Source organism: Capsella rubella, unplaced genomic scaffold (assembly GCF_000375325.1).
Source record: "Capsella rubella cultivar Monte Gargano unplaced genomic scaffold, Caprub1_0 scaffold_6, whole genome shotgun sequence".
NCBI lineage: Eukaryota > Viridiplantae > Streptophyta > Magnoliopsida > Brassicales > Brassicaceae > Capsella > Capsella rubella.
In genome coordinates, this window is record NW_006238918.1 from 11,966,366 (window position 1) to 11,987,460 (window position 21,095).

Below are 21,095 nucleotides of genomic sequence, written 5' to 3' on the forward strand. Positions count from 1 at the left end.
GTCTAAATCTTAAGAGAGATTAGGGAAGAATATGTCTTTGGTAACTATCATTTACCATAATTTAAATTTGAATTGTGTAGACTTTGAAGTTTTCAATAGAAACTGGACGTCATTTAAAAGGAAGTTTCTTTCTGATTTCTCTATCACTGAAATTGTCGTTACTTAAGCGAAAAAAATTAAACTGATTAAATGTATAAAGAAGAGATGCAGTTTTATAGGAACAATGCCATTGTAGAATCAATTATGGGCATGTTCGCTTGGTTGCCACGGGTGCAACACAATTTTTGGCCGCATAATTAAATAGAAGTTCAAAATTTTTTATCGCCGAATGTTGTGTTCGTCACAGCGTCAATCTGCGGCAACCAAACAAACAATAATACATGGTGCTGCTGAAGTCGCAAGTATCGATGAAACGAACGAGCACAAAACATAGTATATCATAATTATGTCTAAATTGTCAATTATCATTAGACCATCCCTATTGCATAAAATAGTTGTGGGGAGGGGGAGGGAGAAGAGGTTATGAACCGAAGCCCATACATCCCCTCATGTCCGAAAGCAGAGCATGTTATATGATCTTAAACACAATTATAAAAGGTTTCTTAAGTTCACTTAAAAAGAATTAGCCTTGTTTCTTAAAGTTTAGTTATTAACATGATCAATGTACTTATTAATTTTGTCAAGTAGATTGTGTGACACGTGTTATAATATTAACCAACTAGTAAAACTAAAAGAAAAGGTTACATATACTAATTTTGCATATATGTATATCCAAATAAACTTTAAACTTTGTTTTAAATTAAAAAATGAAAACGTAATGTATACTAGTTTAGGTGAATTAGTCTACATTTTTTTTTCTTTGGCCCAGAAAAGTACTAACATTAAAATACCATATTAATCTTTGTTGTCATGCCATAAAAAATACAAAAACTAAATAAATATTTTTATGGTTTTCATTTTAGAGTATTAATTTTTTCTATACTCTCTTTGTTTTGATATATGATTTTAGTAATTTTGTACATTCTCTTTCGATATTAATTAGTAGGGTTTATTGTCATATACAATTTTTCATTCGTCAGTTGTTAATTATATCCAAAATTTACCACATAAATAAAAAATGACTATTCTTTACAAAACAAATGGGAATTAAGATGTCTATAGAAATATGCTATTTTGAGATATATATTTAGATTAGATAGATTAAGATAAGTACTACACCATTTAAGTAATTAACTAAATATAGTCTTTTGTATGAATAATATGTTGACCTGATCAAATAGAATCTAATCCAAATTGAACTAGGTTTCCTAAAATCCCACTTACATAGTCAACATGTTTTAAACATTATAAGACTAGGGTTTTCATAAGCAGAGTATATATATGTGTGTGTGTGATATAGCCGCATCAAATCATTATTTGAGCTTAATAATGGTTTGTAATCCTGTTGTTGAAGATCTAGGTATACTCAAAACTCTATGTGTGTGTTATGTTGATCTATACTTAAGAGTATAAATATATGTTTGGTTCAATCAGACCTTCTTGTGAATGTTACAAGTGAAGTGGATCATGAAGCATGCTACCCTATGCTGCAGCTGATGAAGTATGGTTAATGACTCAGTTAAAGGGTCAGCGACTCAGAGTTGAGGGCCTCGTGCGTGAAATTTCAGTTAGTCCTTTGCTTTTAACCAACTCCATTCATACAAACAGTGAGCATCTAGAAATATAAGTAATAACATCTAGTGATCTAGACAATGATATTTTATTAATGATGCGGCGAAGATACAAAATTTGAGGATATAATCTTTTTTTTGTCGGCGAGATATGATGCATGCGACGAATAATTAGGAGAGATTTCCATTTATTTAAATTTATTCTTATTATGTGCTGCATCAAGTCTCGCCGGCCAAGAAAAAATTCATCTTCGAATCTTGTATCTTCGATGCATTAATTAAATTATTGATATATATATTGAACCAAAAATACTAATTTTGGACATATATTAATTTATCGAGTATTAATTTGGAAGCAACAATGTTGATGATTTATATGTTGAATGGTGGCATCTTGTAATGTGCTACTTATGTTCAGATGGAACGTGTAAAGTGTCACTCGGGTGCAAAGGTGAAGGTAAGACTATCATTTCCCTGCCAAGTGAATTGGAGATAGTTCCTCCAACGAAGAAGGATGATATTGGTGGTGATTTAGTTGGCTATACAGCTACAGTGCTAGATAACTCCCGGTCGAGCTGTGTCCTTGAAGTAGATGATGTTGAAGATGATAATTACAGCTACATCATGATTCTGGACATAACCATATTAGCCAAGTTTGTGCAACCGTGATAGTGTTCTTCTAATGAACATATTGTTTATAATCTTAAAATTTCTCTATGGTTTACACAGAAACTTTGGAATCTTTATTATAATTCCAATTTTGTGAATTTTGTAACGTTTAATCGCTTCTACTATTATAGGAAAGCATTCTAATACCTTACTCTATTTTTTTTCTCTACTTATTATGAATTAATACTAACGAGAGATGCAGTATCTATACGACATTAATGCCATATTAGATTCAGTCTTGTTGAAATACAGACTTGAATGTGAGAAAAGATAACAATTTGTAAAGCTTGGCTAAGCAATAAGCATTATCTTAGACTCTAAATAAAAACACCTTTGTGAATCCTCCAAGGCTCCACCTCCTATAGCTAGACACTACAAGAAAAAAATTTGGTATTCTCACATCGGGAAAAAGATATCTAAAGATAAGATAGCATAAAAAATCTATAGAGTTGAGCAAACTAGAAGATATCACATAATCTTTTGTTTTCCATCTCCCACTATTTCCTTCATTTTTACCATCGTTTCTCTATCAATTTTTGATCAGGTTAGAGCATGTGACTATTGATGTATATTATGAATCTAACAAGTATGTTGTGGATCTTAAGGCAAGTAGGAACAATCTCTTTTATAGACGAGTCGAGAATCGGCAAATGAACATAATTGATTACAAATAAAGTGAACTTGTAGAGCCTAATCGAAAGTGGCCAAGACCGATCTTAAATGACATTAGACAATCTTAAGGATTTGTCAAGGTTTTGTTCTCGAGGAGCTGAGATCTCTCTTTGGCTGAATGCTTAGACGATAACTTGTTGTGTTCTTTGTTCATAGAGAACTACGAGTCTTATTTTCGTGTTGTTCGTTCCATATATATGGAGAATTGTGCCGGTTTGGCTAAGAGATTTTATAATTTATTGGATAAGAGATTTTATAATTCTCTTTTCTAATTGAGAAGTTAAATAGGATGTTCCCAATTAGAAATTACTTAGAACAACAAATTAAACGTAAATATACACTACTAATACACACATACACTCTTGAGTCTATGATCCTAACTGTTCCTACTTTATACATTTTTTTGTTCGTCTCATAACTTACTATCTCAGGATGACCCAAAAAAAAAAAAAACTTATCATATGACCTCCTTTGTAGACATAAAACCCCTTTCACGTTTTTTGTAGTTTGATGTAAATACTGACGAATAAACCATATAAAAAGTTGTTGCCATTTTTTTGTAGTTGTTGTAAACAAGATTGTTTGGTCCCTTATAACGAGTTCAATATATTTTTTTAAATTGTCGATTGGTTATGTCAACTGTTAATTATTAGGATGATTATATTAATTCTTATTTTCTGAATAATAATTAAAATTTTGAATTTTGATTTTTTTTATAAGAAAAACAGAAATATTCCATAGCTAGTCAATATATTTCAATTTTTTTTTATTTTAGTACAAATGTAAATATATTTATAATATTTTAAAGTTTTTAGAAAATTAAATATTAATAATACTTAAACTTCTATAAAGTTTAAATATTTTCTTCTACTGAGAGCAAAGTCCTTACTTACCAGACAAGGCTTCTTGAATAGAATTTGTATGTATATAACGTCATGGCTTGTCGATTCATTTTCGCCCCCAATGAGATGGGGAATTTGTAATTATAGTATTTTAAATCTTCTTTGGAGTTTAAGTATTTATAATATTTTATTAAGTTTAAATATTTATAATACTTAAAACATAATTATAATAATTTATATACTAATATTAGTTTAAAGTAAGTAGAATTATACTAAAAATATTTAAAATATGTTAACATATATATAATTTCGAATTTAATAGGACACTTTTTATGGAAACAAATTTCTTATGATTTCCATGATTATTGGTTAGTTATTAGGTTTGATTTTTTTTTTTTTAAAGCTGATTTTTTTTTTCTTGGAAAAGATATAGATGTCTCAATCAAGAACAATGAGCTATATTCATTCTATTTTGGCTGGGAGTGAGTTAGGTTGGTACTTATATAAAATATGGAGTTTGGTGCCAAACTTACTGAAAATCCACAAAAAAATTAATCTATTTATATGTTATAATATAGAAAACATTTAAATTAAATATCAAAATTTGGCCATGCATAGCTCGCATATAAGTAGTGTTTAACTTGCTTTAGCGCTTTGAAAGTATGATACATAACACAAATTTTTTACCATTATGATGAATTGAGCGGATTACTAGTTTAATGTACAAAATTTGTAATTCATGTGTTTTAATATTACTTTTATTTAAAGTACTTCGAGGCAGTGTAAGGATGCCCTTATAAAGCTAGTTGAAACTGTAAAGTCAATGCTTTAATGGTAATATTTAATAATATTTTAAAACTTAATATATACTATATAAAAGTTGAGGCTATAAGTTTTTGAGAGCGTCCACATAGGATTTTAAACGACCAATAGTAATTAGACATCTCATTAGTTAACAATTTTGAAATTATATTTGTTTGCTATTTTAAGATTTTTTGTAAAAAAGAAAAAAAAATACGAGATATGGAAATAAAAGATGCATGTAAAATATTTTAAATATTTTTTATAGTAAATTTCTAATTTTAAAAAGTAAAACTTATGAAGATTAGCCTAACAATTTAACTATAAATATAGGGTCTCCACCACGGGAAAACGGGGAAAATCAACCCAAACTATTTCCCGAAGGTATTTTCATACCCAAACTCGCGTACTCTGAATTTTACAACCCAAACCAGCTTTCAATTCAAATACCAACCTGAACTATATCAAATTTTGTCAATTTCAACCTCGACGTTAACAGTATCCCTGCCCATCTTGAAGATTTGGACAATTAAGCTTAAGTTTAAGCTTAATTTCTCTTAATTTTTACAGAAGCTTAAGCTTGATTGTCCAAATCTTCAAGATGGGCAGGGATACAGTTAACGTCGAGGTTGCAAATCGACAAAATTTGATGTGGTTCAGGTGGATTATTTGAATTGAAAGCTGGTTTGGGTTGTAAAATTCAGAGTACGCGAGTTTGGGTATGAAAATACCTCCGGGAAATAGTTTGGGTTGAAAAACAATATATGAAATATATAAAACTTACATTTCTCATTCTTATTTTCTTAATCTTCTTATTTTTTAACCAGAAAAAGAATACTACCAAAAATTTAAATTCGATTAACCCTACATCTTTTTAGTATAAATAATAAGTTGAGGCATCACATTTGATCATATTTTTTAAGTTGTAAATTCCGAGCCGTCAGCCACAATTAAAGTTGATTACTATTCTAAAAGTATTGGATATGAAGAAAAGGTATCAATGAAAGCAGAAACAAGAAAAAATGGCTAGGTGTCGCTATGATTTCGGGAAAGTATATGCTAAGAATCAACACAAATCACTAGATCATCATAGTTTCTATGTCAAGCAGCATGATCCCAAAAATTTAAGCATGAAGTGTATGTTTTCTTGGAGGACTATAACTTCATTTTTATTTTGGATTTTGAACCTAATTTATGTTTTCTTAAACACCATTTATTTGTTGGGTTGCACTTGAAACTAATTCCAGCTAATTCCATACTTTTTCTCTATATGGAACGTGTGTTATAAAAAGGCGTCGTGATTGTTTAAAGAAAAAATGATGAAACAAAGAGAATGTTGTGTATCATTTAAGTGTAAAGTTGCATCAAGTATAGATGGTTGTTATGGCCAAAATACAAGTTTAGTGGCAGAAATTAAAGATATTAGTGAAAAAAGCATAAAGAAGACATGCTTCGTGCCATTGATGTTGAAACTAGGCCCTCTTCCACCCTAGATGTAGAGTTCATATATAAGTCCATGCTGACCTATATCCAGAGCCGGCCTTTAGCACAAGTTCATGAAGCATGAGCTTGCGGCCCGATATGTATATATAGTTTTTCGGCCCTCAATTTTTGCAAAACTCTTGTTAGTGTAGTGGTAAGAGTATCCTAAATAATTCCTATAGCCCTAAGTTCGACCAAAACTTACCATCATTTAGTTTTTATTTTTGTACTTATTAACAAGATTGGCCCTTATACTGATTTGGGCTTGTGGCCTTATTTTTCTTGGCGACGGCTCTGCCTATATCAACTTATTAACTATTACTGTGAATAAATATGTGATGTGGAATTGTCAGATAAAGTTATGAAGCTATGATTAACCTTTATGCTGCCCATGTTTGTCGTTCCTTCTAGGTCTCAAACTAATGAGACAATGAAAGATGTTGCAAAGATCAAAGACAAGCAAGAGCACCATTATGCATGTGAGGTGGTGAGGATTAACACCGGTGACAGTTTTAAACCTTATATAAAAGGAAACAACATGATTTACTTCTGTTTAAGTAAACCATTAGTAGCCCAAAAAACGCCTAAGAGAGAAAATCTAAAAGTACAAGGAAATGCACCAAACCCTCAATATTGGTGATCAACTGTAGTTCCCACCCCAACATCCTCTCTTGCTCACCAACGACTTGATAGATACATAGTCTAAGTGATTTGTGTGACATAAACTATTTTCGCCCTTATATATATATAAAAATATGAAAACGATGAGTGTCTAAGGAAAAATAAGAAGACATATGTGTTTGTGCCCAATTAAATATGAAACAAACAAGATTGATTCATGATTCTTTTTATCTTATTTGATTCCTTTACAAAATTGATTTAATAATTTTTTTTAAGTGTGTATTTGAATTGAATTTTTATGCCTTAATAGTAATCTAACTTTCTGTATAACTTATTTGATTCCTTATACAAAATTGATTTTATAGATTTTTTGAAGTGTGTAGTTGAAATGAATTTTATGCCTTAATAGTAATCTAACTTTCTGTATAAAAAATTTATAACTATCATCAATCAAATATAATTTTACCAAAATATATCAAATAAACCCACGCGTAGCATGGGTTCACAACCTAGTCTATACTATATCAAAGTTGAGGCTATAAGCTTTTGAGAGCGTCCACATAGGATTTTAAACAACCAATCGGGATTAGACATCTCACTGATTAACATTTTTTCTATCTCATTAATTAACATTTTTAAATATAATATTTTATATACAAAAATATTAATAAAAAGGAAAAAGAATATACCGAAAATAGAAATATTATTTAATGAAAAATAATATACGGAATATATGAAACTTACAATCTAAGTATATAATATTGAATATAAATGTTAGCCCTCGATTAACTATATTTCTTACGCCAAATAAAGGTAAATTTGTGAATATTAGCTGTGATAATGGCGAGTCGTGTCTTTTTAGAATATAAATTTTCTTATTTTGTGTGTTGCTGGAAATCATAAAAAAACATTCCCTAAATCATACACATCTTAGGTTCTTATAAATACTTTCTATTAGATAAACGATATGCATAAAGCGTTGTTAGAGCAAGAAGCTGCATATCAGACGCTGACCCGAGAGCACAAATAGATCAACGGTTTGTTTGGAAAAGCAATAAACAAGAAGCTAAAAGATGATTACAACTAAGCATGAGAGATGTTGGAAGAGTACAATACTGAGGAGAAAGAAAAGATAATACTAGAGACTCGGTTGAAAGATGAGCAGCTGTGAGAGAGTGGTTATTTAAATTTGCAGCCTGAAAGCATGCTCCACAAGCTGCTGGTTCATGTAGGCGGCAAGGCACATTCCAAATTGTTGATCAAATGGAGAGGTTTGTGTAATGAGGATGCTACGTGGGAGGACGAGGAGGAAGTGGGAGCCAGCTTCCCGAACTTTGTTCTAAACCTTGAGGACAAGGTTATTCTTTGTGGGGAGGGTATTGATGGGCCTGTGTTATCGGATCGGCCCGTACGTACGAGAAGGGCCTAATCAACGTGACTTGGATTAGAAGTCAATGGTTTTGGTGTTTTATGTATTCAGTTTTGGTTTTGGGGTTTATTGGAAAATTCGGTTGTAGGATTGGTGTTATCTCTTTTAATCTCTCCTTATCCTCCTAGGACTCAATAGTTCTAATTCTTGTAATGTTTTACTTTATATATCAAAGAAAAGCCAAAAAGAGGTACTCATAACTACCCATTGATACAAATCTTGTGTTGTGTTCTTGAGAAACTCTAGACGTGGACCTATTTTGTTGCCCCAACTTGTTTATCACTCACTGACTTTCTCGAATGCATAATTTCAAGCATCCTGTTCCAACCAGCCAACCTATACTTTGATCAACGTGGAAACTTTGGTGGCCGTGGACTCTGGTTGAAAGCTTATAGATAGTTGATTATTTTGGGTAATGTTATCAGTTTTTAATAGTGCCTAGTAGGGTGAAATAGTTGGATTAAAAACAACAAGAAAGGGAGATCAATGTTTTGAGGCAAGCTCTAGAAGAAAACATGAGTCAAGGTGTTGATAATCATGATGAGATCAACAAGATCAACCAGAAACTAACCAAAGGTTACCAGAATGAGGAGGCCTTTTGGAAATAGAGGAGTATACAACTTTGGTTGGCCTTTGGGGACAAAAAATCAGGGTATTTCCACATAGCTACCAAAGGAAGAAGAGCTATAAACAATATTTCTGTGATGGAATCTGCTGATGGTAATTCAGTTTTTGAAGAAAAAGACATTATAAAAGCTATCATAGACTTCTATCAACAAATGTTTACCTCCCAAGAAGGAGACATACACTCTTTGTTTCTCTCCGCCCTTCAACCATGTGTAACACCATAAATGAATTTCTTGGAATTTTCTGGAATTCTTGGAATTTTCTGGAATTCTTGGAATCGAATGACAAAATCTTTCTGAGATGGTGGACTTGGGTTCAGAGACATTAGTACCTTCAATGATGCCCTTCTTGCTAAACTAAGCTAGAGGATCCTCACAAAACCATCTTGCCTTCTGGCCAAATTTATTTTGGGAAAGTACTATAACAACTCTGATTTCCTAGAACATCAAGTTCTAGGTTCGGCTTCTCATGGCCAGCGCAGCATCTGCCTTGGTAGAGGTCATTTAAAGTTAAACTAGGTAGAATCATTGGATCGGGTACGTAGCTCTGTATCTGTGTGGCATAGTCCTTGGCTCTGCTTAGCATCCCCACATCAACCAATGAGACCTCCAACCAAGGAATCCCAAGGACCTGCTCAAAAACTTATTACCAGCTTATGTGGAAGAGATTATTCTGTTTCGGCCAAGCGAGAAAGGTGCTCTAGATATGTGGGCATGGCTCCCAAATTCTTCTGGTGTTTATAATACAAAATCTGGCTACTATGAAGCCTTAGCAGACACATTAGTTTCAGAGGACCACTTGTGCAAAATCTAAATCCCATAGATAGTTTCAATTAGTGCTATGTGATCTGGAAAATCAAAAGTTTCCCAAAAACTAAACATCTTATCTGGAAAATGGCTCAAAATGCTTTACATGTGGGAGAAAACCTTATCAAGAGGCAAGTCTGTCTAACGGCTTTGTATCCCCATTCCGGAGCTTCAAAAATAACTCTCCACTTGTTTTTCCATTGCCTACATGCTGCAAAAGTTTGAGATTCCACCCCGTTCAGTTTGGATCTGAAAGCTACATAATTAATATCGATCCATGATACCTTAACTAAGGTAAACAAGCTGACATGTCTTCCCCCCTCAGGAGTTACCCTTCCTCTAGCGCTGTGGATTTTGTGGATGATCTGGTCGCCGAGATTCCAACTCTTATTCAACAAACTCTTCTCCCAACCGATAAGGGCCAAAGAAAGGAAGGAGGCCGAAGCTCCTCCGCAGAAGTCCTGAAATTGTCTCACTATCCAGAGAACGAATTCACCACCTCCAAAGCTCCAACCATAAACCCTAACACTTAAACATGCAATAGCAGCAACTAAAACACATAAACATGTCCACAAAAAATATCTAGCTATCTAATCGACCAAATATACATCAACAGGGTTAAACATGCTTTGATCAGGCATGATCATACACTATCTTTGATATGGATTGAAAGGAAGGACAAAACAGAGAAGAAACAGCAAGAACAAGACCCTTCTTGCTTTAACAGCCATGAATCTCCTCAAACCTTTGCTTACAACACAAATAAACAGTCACAAAAAACCTCTAGAAACTCTTTTTTAAGCCTCATAAACCAACTATCAAGTTCTCTCTCTATCAGAACTCACCGAAAGCGACAGTAGATAAAAACTGACCCAAAATAATGGCTGCTCGAGTTTTAACATGACTTAGGGTTTCATCCCAATCAATTCCAAGCCAAACCGATGATTTAAAACTAAACCGTTCAAACCAAAATTTATGGTGTCGACCGACACTGTCCCAAAACAGTTGACATGCATTCCAGCTATAAAGAATCTCCCCGAGATGCCAGTATATATTTCATTCTTTTATATTGATTCTTCGCTATATAGATATACTCATATATAAACAAATCATGTTGATAGTAACCTTTGCCTTATAACACTACAAGAAAACAATCATTTTGTGACCCCCAAAAGCGTCCTAGAAATTATATTTTACAAAGCATTAAAAAAATATTTTATATTGAAATTACTCATCTTCAGAAACTTCATCTTCACCGACTAATTTGTACTATAGCAAACAGCGTCGCAATAGTTAACAGTACCGAACTTTCACATTTTCAAAGTTTGTAACAAGATTTGACTACCTCTTTCCCACTAATCTGTGACAACTAGATGAAGTTGCAACCCCGTCGCTCTTTTGTGAATTATTTGCGACTACTTCTACCGACTATTAAAAGCGTCACAAATTAGTCTCTAAAAGCGACCCTTTCCCGACTAGTTTTGTTTAGTCGCATAATAGTTGCCAAATAGAAGCAAATAAGAGACGTTTTCGAGACTTTAAATGTTCGTCGTTACTTACCAACGGTTTTCCATACGGATGTGCTATAGTTGCTTATTTGCCGTAAAATTGTCACTATAGCGTCGCTCTTTTTTGCGACCGAAAAAGAGTCACAACAAGTAGTCCCAAAACACAGGTTTTCTATAAGCTGAGATATATAAATATTCAAATCCATAGTTTGGGAAACTTTGAGATGCCACAAGTGTAGTGGATTTATTTAAATCTGTTTCAATACAATTTATTGAGTTTATTAGACATTTAAAAATGAAGAACAAGTATATCGATTTTTAGAGTGTAAAAACAACATCAAAAGATGCAAACACACAACAAAGAATGCACGTGGTTTATGACCACATTAATACATTTCATTTATGAAAATTTAGAAAGAGAAATATTTATTCCATGACTATAATAGATGATAAATGAAACTGTCATGATATGTTTGTTTAGTATATTGGAGGAGAACTATAGGTTGGAGGTGATGGTGGAGGCTTGTAAACATATGGAGGAGAGCTGTAGACATAAGGAGGAGGTGATGGTGGAGGCTTGTAAACGTATGGAGGAGAGCTGTAGACGTAGGGAGGAGGAGTTGGTGGCTTGTACTCATATGGAGGAGGGCTGTAGACGTAAGGGGAAGGGGTTGGGGGCTTGTAGACATATGGAGGAGGGCTGTAGACGTAGGGAGGAGGAGTTGGTGGCTTGTACTCATATGGAGGAGGGCTGTAGACGTAGGGAGGAGGCGTTGGTGGTTTGTAAACATATGGAGGAGGGCTGTTAACGTAGGGAGGAGGAGTTGGTGGCTTGTAAACATATGGAGGAGGGATGTAGACGTAAGGAGGAGGCGTTGGTGGCTTGTAGTCATATGGAGGGGAGCTGTAGACGTATGGAGGAGGTGTTGGTGGCTTGTAGACATATGGAGGTGGTGATGGTGGAGAGTATGTGTATTGGGCACTTGTATGAGCAGCAATGGCATACAAGGCCAAGACCAACATAAGAAAAGATGGCCAATTACTAGGATTGGCCATATCGATTAAACTTATTTGCTCTTGTTCTAGACTTTGCTTTTTGTTAGTATGATTTTTATTTCTAAACTGATTTATGTTTGAATGAATTGTAATCAAAAGGAAGCAGTTTATATAGCACACATTGTGACAACGTTATGTTGTTTATAGAAGTTTATGAAAGCGTCTTAGAGCAATATTGTTATGTTGTTTCATAAGTCAAACTTGGTTATGCTGATTTTGTCTAAATCTAAAGAGAGATTAGGGAAGAATATGTCTTTGGTAACTATCATTTACCATAATTTAAATTACAATTATGTAGACTTTGAAATTTTCAATTTAAACTGGACGTCGTTTAAAAGGAACTTTCTTTCTGATTTCTCTATCACTGAATTTGTAAACTCTAGTTCTATATAACATCTTGTAGATTTAAATACAAATGTTATCGTGACACATAATTTTGAGCTTTGCTTTTGAGTAAATTTGCCAAATGGTTGTAATTTTACTTAAAAAGAATTAGCTTGGTTTCTTAAAGTTTAGTCATTAACATGATCAATGTACTTATTAATTTTGTCGAGTAGATTGTGTGACATGTGTCATAATATTAACCAACTAGTAAAACTAAAAGAAAAGGTTACATATACTAATTTTGCATATATGTATATCCAAATAAACTTTAAACTTTGTTTTAAATTAAAAAATGAAAACTTAATGTATACTAGTTTAGGTGAATTAGTCTAAATGTTTTTTCTTTAGCCCAGAAAAATACTAACACTAAAATACCATATTAATCGTTGTTATCATGCCATAAAAAATACAAAAAATAAATAAATAATTTTATGGTTTTAATTTTAGAGTATTAATTTTTTCTATACACTCTTTCTTTTGATATATGATTTTATTAATTTTTCACATTCTCCTTCGATATTAATTAGTAGGGTTTATTTTCATATACAATTTTTCATTTGTCGGTTGTTAATTATATCCAAAATTTACCACATATAAATAAAAAATGACAATTCCTTGCAAAAACAATGAGAATTAAGATGTCTATAGAAATATGCTATTCTGAGATATATATTTAGATTAGATAGATTAAGATAAGTACTACACCATTTAAGTAATTAACTAATTATAGTCTTTTGTATGAATAATATGTTGACCTGATCATATTACAAATAAAATGTAATCCAAATGGGATTGGGTTTCCTAAAATCCCACTTACATAGTCAACATGTTTTAAACATTATAAGACTAGGGTATTCATGAGCTGAGTATATATATATACTACTCAGTTGCTCGCGCTACGCGCGGAAATTTTATTACTTTGTTTATAAGTAATTTATTTGTGTTTTATTTCGTACTTATTTTCTCAACTACAACATATTTTTTTTTTCTATCTCATGTTGTGTTTGTATAGAAAATCTATTTTATTTTAGTTTCAATAGTAGTTGAGAAATTAAGTGTCTATAATATAAATCGATGTGTAAGCATAAACAAAAGTGTTATAAAGAGTTGTAGAAAAATGTGTTATTAAGGCTCCCACCAAATATAGATTTTGATGATGTTAATATTGTGGATCCTTTTAATATATTTTTTTTTTTGACATCATTACAAATTATAAGTCTCTCTTTGAGAGGGACCGGGCTCGAACCCGGATCTTGTGAGATGGCAAACAGATGTGAGAACCACTAGCCCACTTGCTCCTTCTCTGTGGATCCTTTTAATATGTTAGTCCAAAAGTTGAGAATGATTTGTGGATTTTGCGTGGATTGTTGTATTTTTTATTTATTGATTTGGCGATCTCTTGTTTATTATCTATTTACTTTGGTTTATTATGTTTTTATTTGTTATTTTTATTTGTTATTTTTTTGTTATATTTGTTATTTGTTATTTTTATTTAACATACATATTAGTATAATCTACTTTATACTAATTTAACATATTTATTTTATTATAATTATTATCTGAAAGGACTTTTCATTTTTTTATTTGAAAAAACTTGTTTACATGTGTATAAATCTTTAACTTAAATAATAAAATGGTATAAATAAATTATTAAAATTAAATAGTAAAATGATGTGGATGATGTTTGAAACATCAAAGGACTTTTCATATTTCTTTTTGAAAAACTTGTTTACATGTGTATAAATATTTAGATTAAAGAATAAAATGATATAAATAAATTATTAAAATTAAATAATAAAATGATGTGGATGATGATTAGGATGATGAGGTGGCTTAAGGAGAAGAGAGCAAAGTTAACTTTATATATATAGATTAGTTGTTGACCTGCGCTGCGCGCGGGAGATTTATAATTTATATTTGAATTTATAATTTATATTATGATTTTTTAAACGTTTTATTGTTGGTTTTTTACTATTGTCATTTTTGTTATTCTATTTTCATATGGATTTTTTTCTTTTCAATTTTGTATTAGTTTAGTACTTAATATGTTTATTGTTATTTGCTATTTGCCAGAGGTCGATGGCAAGTTTCTGCGACATTCTCTTTTTTCGCTAGATATGGGATTAGAGAGATAATGTTTCCGGTGTCTGGTTTTGATCTATTCCATGATATATGTTCTAGGATCTGGCTTGTTTTTTTGTTTCTTCCCATGCTTAAATCTGTGTACTCTCACCAATTGTTTCAAAATCGGTGCATAGCTGCAAAGGAGTTGCTATTGTAAACAACGATTCTAGTAAATGTTTTTTTGATCTATCCTTCACCGGGTTGATTGTTATATCCGACGTTTAACTATCCAGTTACAATCCGACGTTTTCTCGATCTTTCTTAACCGGTTTGATTGTTGTGCAACCGTTGGGCCTCAAGCCCATGCCCTTTTGAAATTATTAATAAAATATTTTTTAAAAATTGATGATGTGGCGGATGATGTGGCGCTGATGTGGCGGAAGGAGAAGAGAGGAAAGGTAACTTTATATATATAGATATATGTTTGTGTGTGCTATAGCCGCATCAAATAATTATTTGAGATTAATAATGTTTTGTAATCCTGCTGTAAAAGATCTAGGTATATTCAAAACTCTATGTGTTTTATATTGTTGATATATACTTAAGAGTATAAATATATGTTTTGTTTAATCAGACCTGCAAGATCTTCTCATAAATGCTACAGGTGAAGTAGATCATGAAGCACACTATTCTACATGTTAATGACTCAGTTAAAGGCGTCATCCGTGAAATCTCAGTTAGTCTTTTGCTTTTAACCAACTCTGTTCATACAAAAAGTGAGCATCTAGAAATATCGTAATAACTAATAACATCTAGACTATGATATTTTATTAATGATGAAGCAAAGATACAAAGTTTGAGGATGAATCTTTTCTTTGTCGGCGAGACCTGATGCATGCAACGAATAATTAGGAGAAATTTTCATTAATTTAAATTTATTCTTATTATGTGCTGCATCAAGTCTCGCCGGCCAAGAAAAAAATCATTTTCGAATCTTGTATCTTCGCTGCATTAATTATTTAACTGATATATAAATTGAACCAAAAATAATAATTTGGGATAGCTACTATTTTTTTTTTGTCATCAAATAACCTTAAACAACTGAGCCAATTCGACGGACAATTGTTTACATACTTGAAAATATGCGGACTGGTACGAGCTTTGCGTGTCAAGGAATCCGCTTTTACATTCAAACTTCTAGGAATAAGAGACAAAGAAAATGATGAAAATTCTTCCCTATCAATGTTGATATCATCCAGGTAGACAGAGACAGCCGGCCACTCTTTAGGGAAAGACACCATCTTCGCCAGGTCTGAGCAGTCCGTAAGAAAAATAACTTCTCTGAAGTTATGGCCAATCATGCATCTCATCACCCACACCAGAGTTTCAACTTCGGAATGAAGAGGAGAAAGACTTCGGCGAAGGTTGGAAGCTCCCATCGTCGTAGAGGAGTCCTGCGAATGCTGACAAAACCAGCCCAAACCTGCATTTATATATATGTGGCCTTCCAAGACCCATCTATGAAACAATGGTAACCTAAGGGATAGCTACTAATTTATCGAGTATTAATTTATAGAGGATATCTATATAGATGGTAACCAATAAAACTTGGAAATTATTTAAATGATCTTGAGTACAAAACTACTTTCGGTCGGGTTAAAAAAAAACCCCGGAAATTTCATTTGGATAGTTTAAATACGTATGTAGACGAAATCCCCTAAATTAAAATATTGAAGCGTCAATATAAAGTACACCAATATACTTTCCAAAACAACATCTTTATATTAATATACATAAATGTCGTCGTCGGTTTAAAGTTAATGTCCGCGCGTACATATTATTGTGCATACATACATGTACATCTTTATATTAAAATATATAAATATATATTTTTAACCAACATATACGTATATCCCATCAAGAATTTTGGGAATTCATGGTATGAAAAAAACCATACCAAATGACAACATTCGATTTGATACTACAATGGCAAAAGAAAGACCAACAAATTCCTATACAAATTTTCTCAACCTTTTTAAAGGCACATCCCAATTATCTCTATTTCAAAAATATGTCAATATAAATTAGGATCCGGTTTATTACCTCACAAAAAGTATTAAGCACAATATTAAAAAAAAATTAAAACCGATATACTTTCCAAAACAACATTCACGATGTACGTCGTCGGTTTAAAGTAATTGGCATATATGGATGTGTTTTTAAATATCCCTATCAAGCCGTGATTGGCAAACAAATTTATCCAACTAATTAATGTTTAGCAAAACAATCCCTACTTTTGTGCAATCAAATATTTTACAAACCAAAAGAAGAATATTCGATCGACTAGATAAAATTAAGAGAACGTCGCTAAACCTACCTCGCTACACTTAACTTCTATCTAATAGATTTTAAAGCCATACTTCTTCATACTTCACCAGTAAAACTAAAATTTCCTCCATTTACAGATTTAGCATCATCAAACCCTTCAAGACCAGTTGGCGTATACAAGTGAAGATTATCCATTCTTGTAGGCATTAGGCAAACATTATTTACAACGGAAAAACTCTTGAGATGATTTTAGCTGCTTCAACTGTAAGCTGTATTCCAATTTTTCTACATACGATTTTTTTGTATTTTGTGTAACAGACTAACTATAACTTTCTACTCACATGGTACACAGATTCATGCAACAGTAAAAAAGAACTATTGATATAATAATGCAATTGTTCCGGTATACACATATAAACTCAATTTAATCCCGCGTTCAGAACAAATGTATAAACCCTTTATAAAACATTATATTTGTTTACTTAATTCAAAACTTAATATATTTAATACATTGCATGTTTAATAAACTACATAAACATGTTATTCCTATTTACTCAATCCGCACATAATATCATTTAGTTTTTGAAAAAATTAAAAACCTGACACTTTTCTTCTGCGCAATAGCGCCGGTCCGAATCTAGTTAATAGTATAGATAGATGTCTCAATCAAGAACAATGAGCAATATTCATTCTATTTAGGCTCGGTGTGAGTTAGTGTTAACTATCATAGAGAAAAATACTAAAGCTGAATTGTTCTATTGAAAGTTCTGAGAAACAAAATATTGACTCGACTAGTTAAATAGAAAAACAAAGCAACATACTCTTGAAACTAGTCACGAATAACTTACTTCCTAAAAAAAAGGAAGATTTATTCAAAGACTTAAACAACTTGGAAACAAACGCATAAGACTCAGATTCAACAAAAAACCAATTTATTCTTCAATTCCTCCCCTAAACTGGAATCACCCTGCTTCTAGTTTACTCTTCCTTCAAACCAACTCCCAAGTAACTTCTTAGTTTCTCAAACACCTCCAACGTCACTCGTTTTGTCCTCATATCTGAAAACTGCTCATGTGTCGAACAAAATTGCAGATCAATCACACCTTCATTCACAAGCTCCGTAAGAAAATGAAACCTCACACTAATGTGTTTACTCCTCCCATGTAGAACCAGATTCTTGGACAGCTTAATTGTTGAATTATTGTCACAAAACCAAACTGTTCCTTTGCCTTGATCAAACCCAATCTCATCAAGAACGTTTCTTAACCAAACTGCTTGACAAGCACCATTTGCTGCAGCAACAAACTCTGCCTCTGTACTAGACATTGTGACAATAGGCTGTTTCGTTGAAGACCAAGCTACAGCTCCTCCTCCAAACATGAATGCATAACCCGACGTGCTCTTGCTATCATCTTCTGCGTAATCACTGTCCACACAGCCTACCATTTTTCCATTTACACCTGACTTATATTGTATCCCAAAACCGACTGTGCCTTGCACATACCTCAAAATTCTTTTTGCAGCCACCATGTGTTGTTGTGTCGGTCTCTCCATATATCTACTCACCAAATTAACGGGATAAATTAAATGAGGTCGAGTTGATGTCAAATACCTTATGCTTCCCACAAGCTGCTAAATGCAGTTGCATTTACCAAAGGTCCTTTTCCTTCTTTGGTCAGCTTATTCCCTGTAACAATCGGATTAAGCACGGGATTACAGCTTTCCATGCCAAACTTCTTCAAAGTATCCAACACATATTTTTTTTTGACAGATAAAAATCCCTTGCTTATCTTGAATCAATTCCACCCCCAAAAAGTACTTCATCTTCCCATGATCTGTCATTGAAAACTCTTTCATCATAGATGCTTTAAACTCCACCAACATCGAATCTAAGTTATTCGTGTAGATGAGATCATCTACATAGAGACTTATGAGCAAGACATCTTCTCCCTATTTCTTCACAAACAGTGTGTGCTCACAGTAGCATTTTTTAAACCCTTCTCTCATAAAGTAGCTCTCGATCCTGTTGTATAACGCTTTGGGAGCTTGTCTCAGCCCATATAAAGACTTCTTTAGTTTATAAACCTTCTCACTCTCTTCTTTAGATACGAAACCCTTTGGCTGCTCTACATAGACCTCCTCTTTAAGCTCACCGTGCAGAAAGGCACTCTTCACATCAAGTTACAGCACTTGCCATCTCTTCTGTGCTGCTAGCGAAAGAATTAAACTGATTGTGTCCCACCTTGCAACCAGAGCAAAAACCTCATGAAAGTCTACTCCATGTGTCTGGTGAAAACCCTTAGCAACTAACCTTGCCTTGAACTTGTCAACTTCTCCCTTCTCATTAAACTTGGTCTTGTATATCCACTTTACTCTTACTGATTTGATTCCCGGTGGTATCTCTACTAACTCCCAAGTATTATTCTCCTCGATGGATTTGATCTCAGCCTCCATCGCTTTTCTTCATTTTTCATGTTTGATGGCTTCTCCAAATTTTACTGGATCATCTTTGGCAACAAACATCGCAGTTAACTCATCTCCATCCTCTTATATGCCTACTCCCATGCCTTCACACACATAATCTTTCATCCAGACTGGCCTTTGCTTAGTTCTCCCAGCTTCTTGTTCTTTAGTACTCAAGTTTGAAGAACCTTGTTCTTTAAGATTGAGTCCCCGGCAGCGGTGCCAACTGGGTCAGAGGAGCTGCGAAAAAAGATTTCTACCTTTTATCAAGGGATCTCAGAGGCTTTCAAGCTGCTTGGGTGCGCTTTAAGGGGTATCAGAGAGATTGTCCACACCATGGTTATGACAAATTTCAGATGTTTGGAATCTTCTATAGAGGATAGGACTGGAGATATCAGATGGCTTTAGATGCTGCAAGTAATGGCAACTACAATACAAGGTCTCCAGCTCAAGCCACCAAACTGATTGAGAATTTAGCTTCAGGCAACAGCACTAAAGTTGCTGATTTCGAGAGGAAGAAACTAGCTCAAAACATGGATGGGGTTTAACTTGCTGACGTTAATGCCAAGCTCGATTTTGTGTATAATCTTCATGTTTCCAAGAAGACTGTTAAGTTTACTGCTGAGGTTGAGGCCGTTGAATTATGTGCGGATAAGGAAGAAGGCGTGAACTACGTCAATGGAGTTGGATATTTGGATGATAAGTTTGGTAACACAGATGAAAACATGTATAATATCGGGTATGGTCAGAAGGGCATCAGCAATTTCACCAGAACCTACGAAAATTCTTCTTACCAGTCACCTCCTCCTCCATCTGCAAATTATTTTTAAGACTTGGGACAAAATAGACAGAAGATATCACCTGAATAGAGCCATTGATCTCCAGCCTTAGATTGCCCTTCCTTCTACCGTCATTCTTCTATCATCACCAAGCTTGACTTGTTGTCGAAATGTGTTGTCAAAATCAAGGAACCTCTCCTTCGTTCCGCACATGTGATTGCTGCAACCCGAATCTAAGTACCATACATGTTCATCTTCAGCTTTGGTGAGATTAATTTGTGCCATCAACAACACGTCTTCTTCTAGTTCTGCATAACTCACCCTCTTTCCCAGCTTGGACACTCATTTTTAAAGTGACCCATCTTGTGAAACTTATAACATTCTACATCAGCCTTATTAAAGTTGATGCCACTTCTTCCTCGTCCTCCTCTTCCATAATAAGATCCTCCTCTTTCACCATAAGATCCTCCTCGACCTCTTCCTCCTTCTATTTTCAGAGCATGCTCCTCTCCAACATACGTTCTCATGTTTTGCTCAGGCATAAGCAAGGAAATTTGTAATTCATCCACCGAGAGACTCTTAATATCCTTTGATTCCTCTATGGCACATACCACGTATGTGAACTTCTCCACCAAAGTCCGGAGTATCTTCTCAACTACTTTGGCATCCGGCATATCCTCACAAAGATTTCTCATGTCATTGGCTACCACCATGACTCTTGAAAAATACATCGTAATGGTTTCTCCATCCTTCATCTCCAGCACCTCAAAGTTTCTACGTAAACGCTTCAATTGTGTACTCTAAACTCTCATATTACCTTGATACTTTGTCCGAATCGACTCCTAGATGTCCTTAGAACTATCCTTCTTTGCAATCTTCTTCAATATCGTCTTG

At 33.5% G+C, this 21,095-nt stretch overlaps 1 protein-coding gene and 1 non-coding gene across 2 annotated transcripts; both read right to left on the reverse strand.

Annotated features, from left to right (window-relative positions):
- Positions 1-11,604: 11,604 nt before the first annotated feature.
- Positions 11,605-12,183, reverse strand: LOC111829988 (extensin-3-like). The gene has a single exon (XM_023780308.1). The coding sequence runs from the start codon at positions 12,181-12,183 to the stop codon at positions 11,605-11,607; it is 579 nt and encodes a 192-aa protein (XP_023636076.1).
- A 7,476-nt stretch (positions 12,184-19,659) lies between these two features.
- LOC111830293 lies at positions 19,660-19,765 on the reverse strand. The gene has a single exon (XR_002833677.1). It is a non-coding gene; the product is annotated as a small nucleolar RNA R71 (small nucleolar RNA).
- Positions 19,766-21,095: the final 1,330 nt, after the last annotated feature.

Bases quoted from the DNA above. Each gene is read 5' to 3' on its own strand.
- LOC111829988 (XM_023780308.1), bottom strand. From the start codon at position 12,183: ATGGCCAATCCTAGTAATTGGCCATCTTTTCTTATGTTGGTCTTGGCC.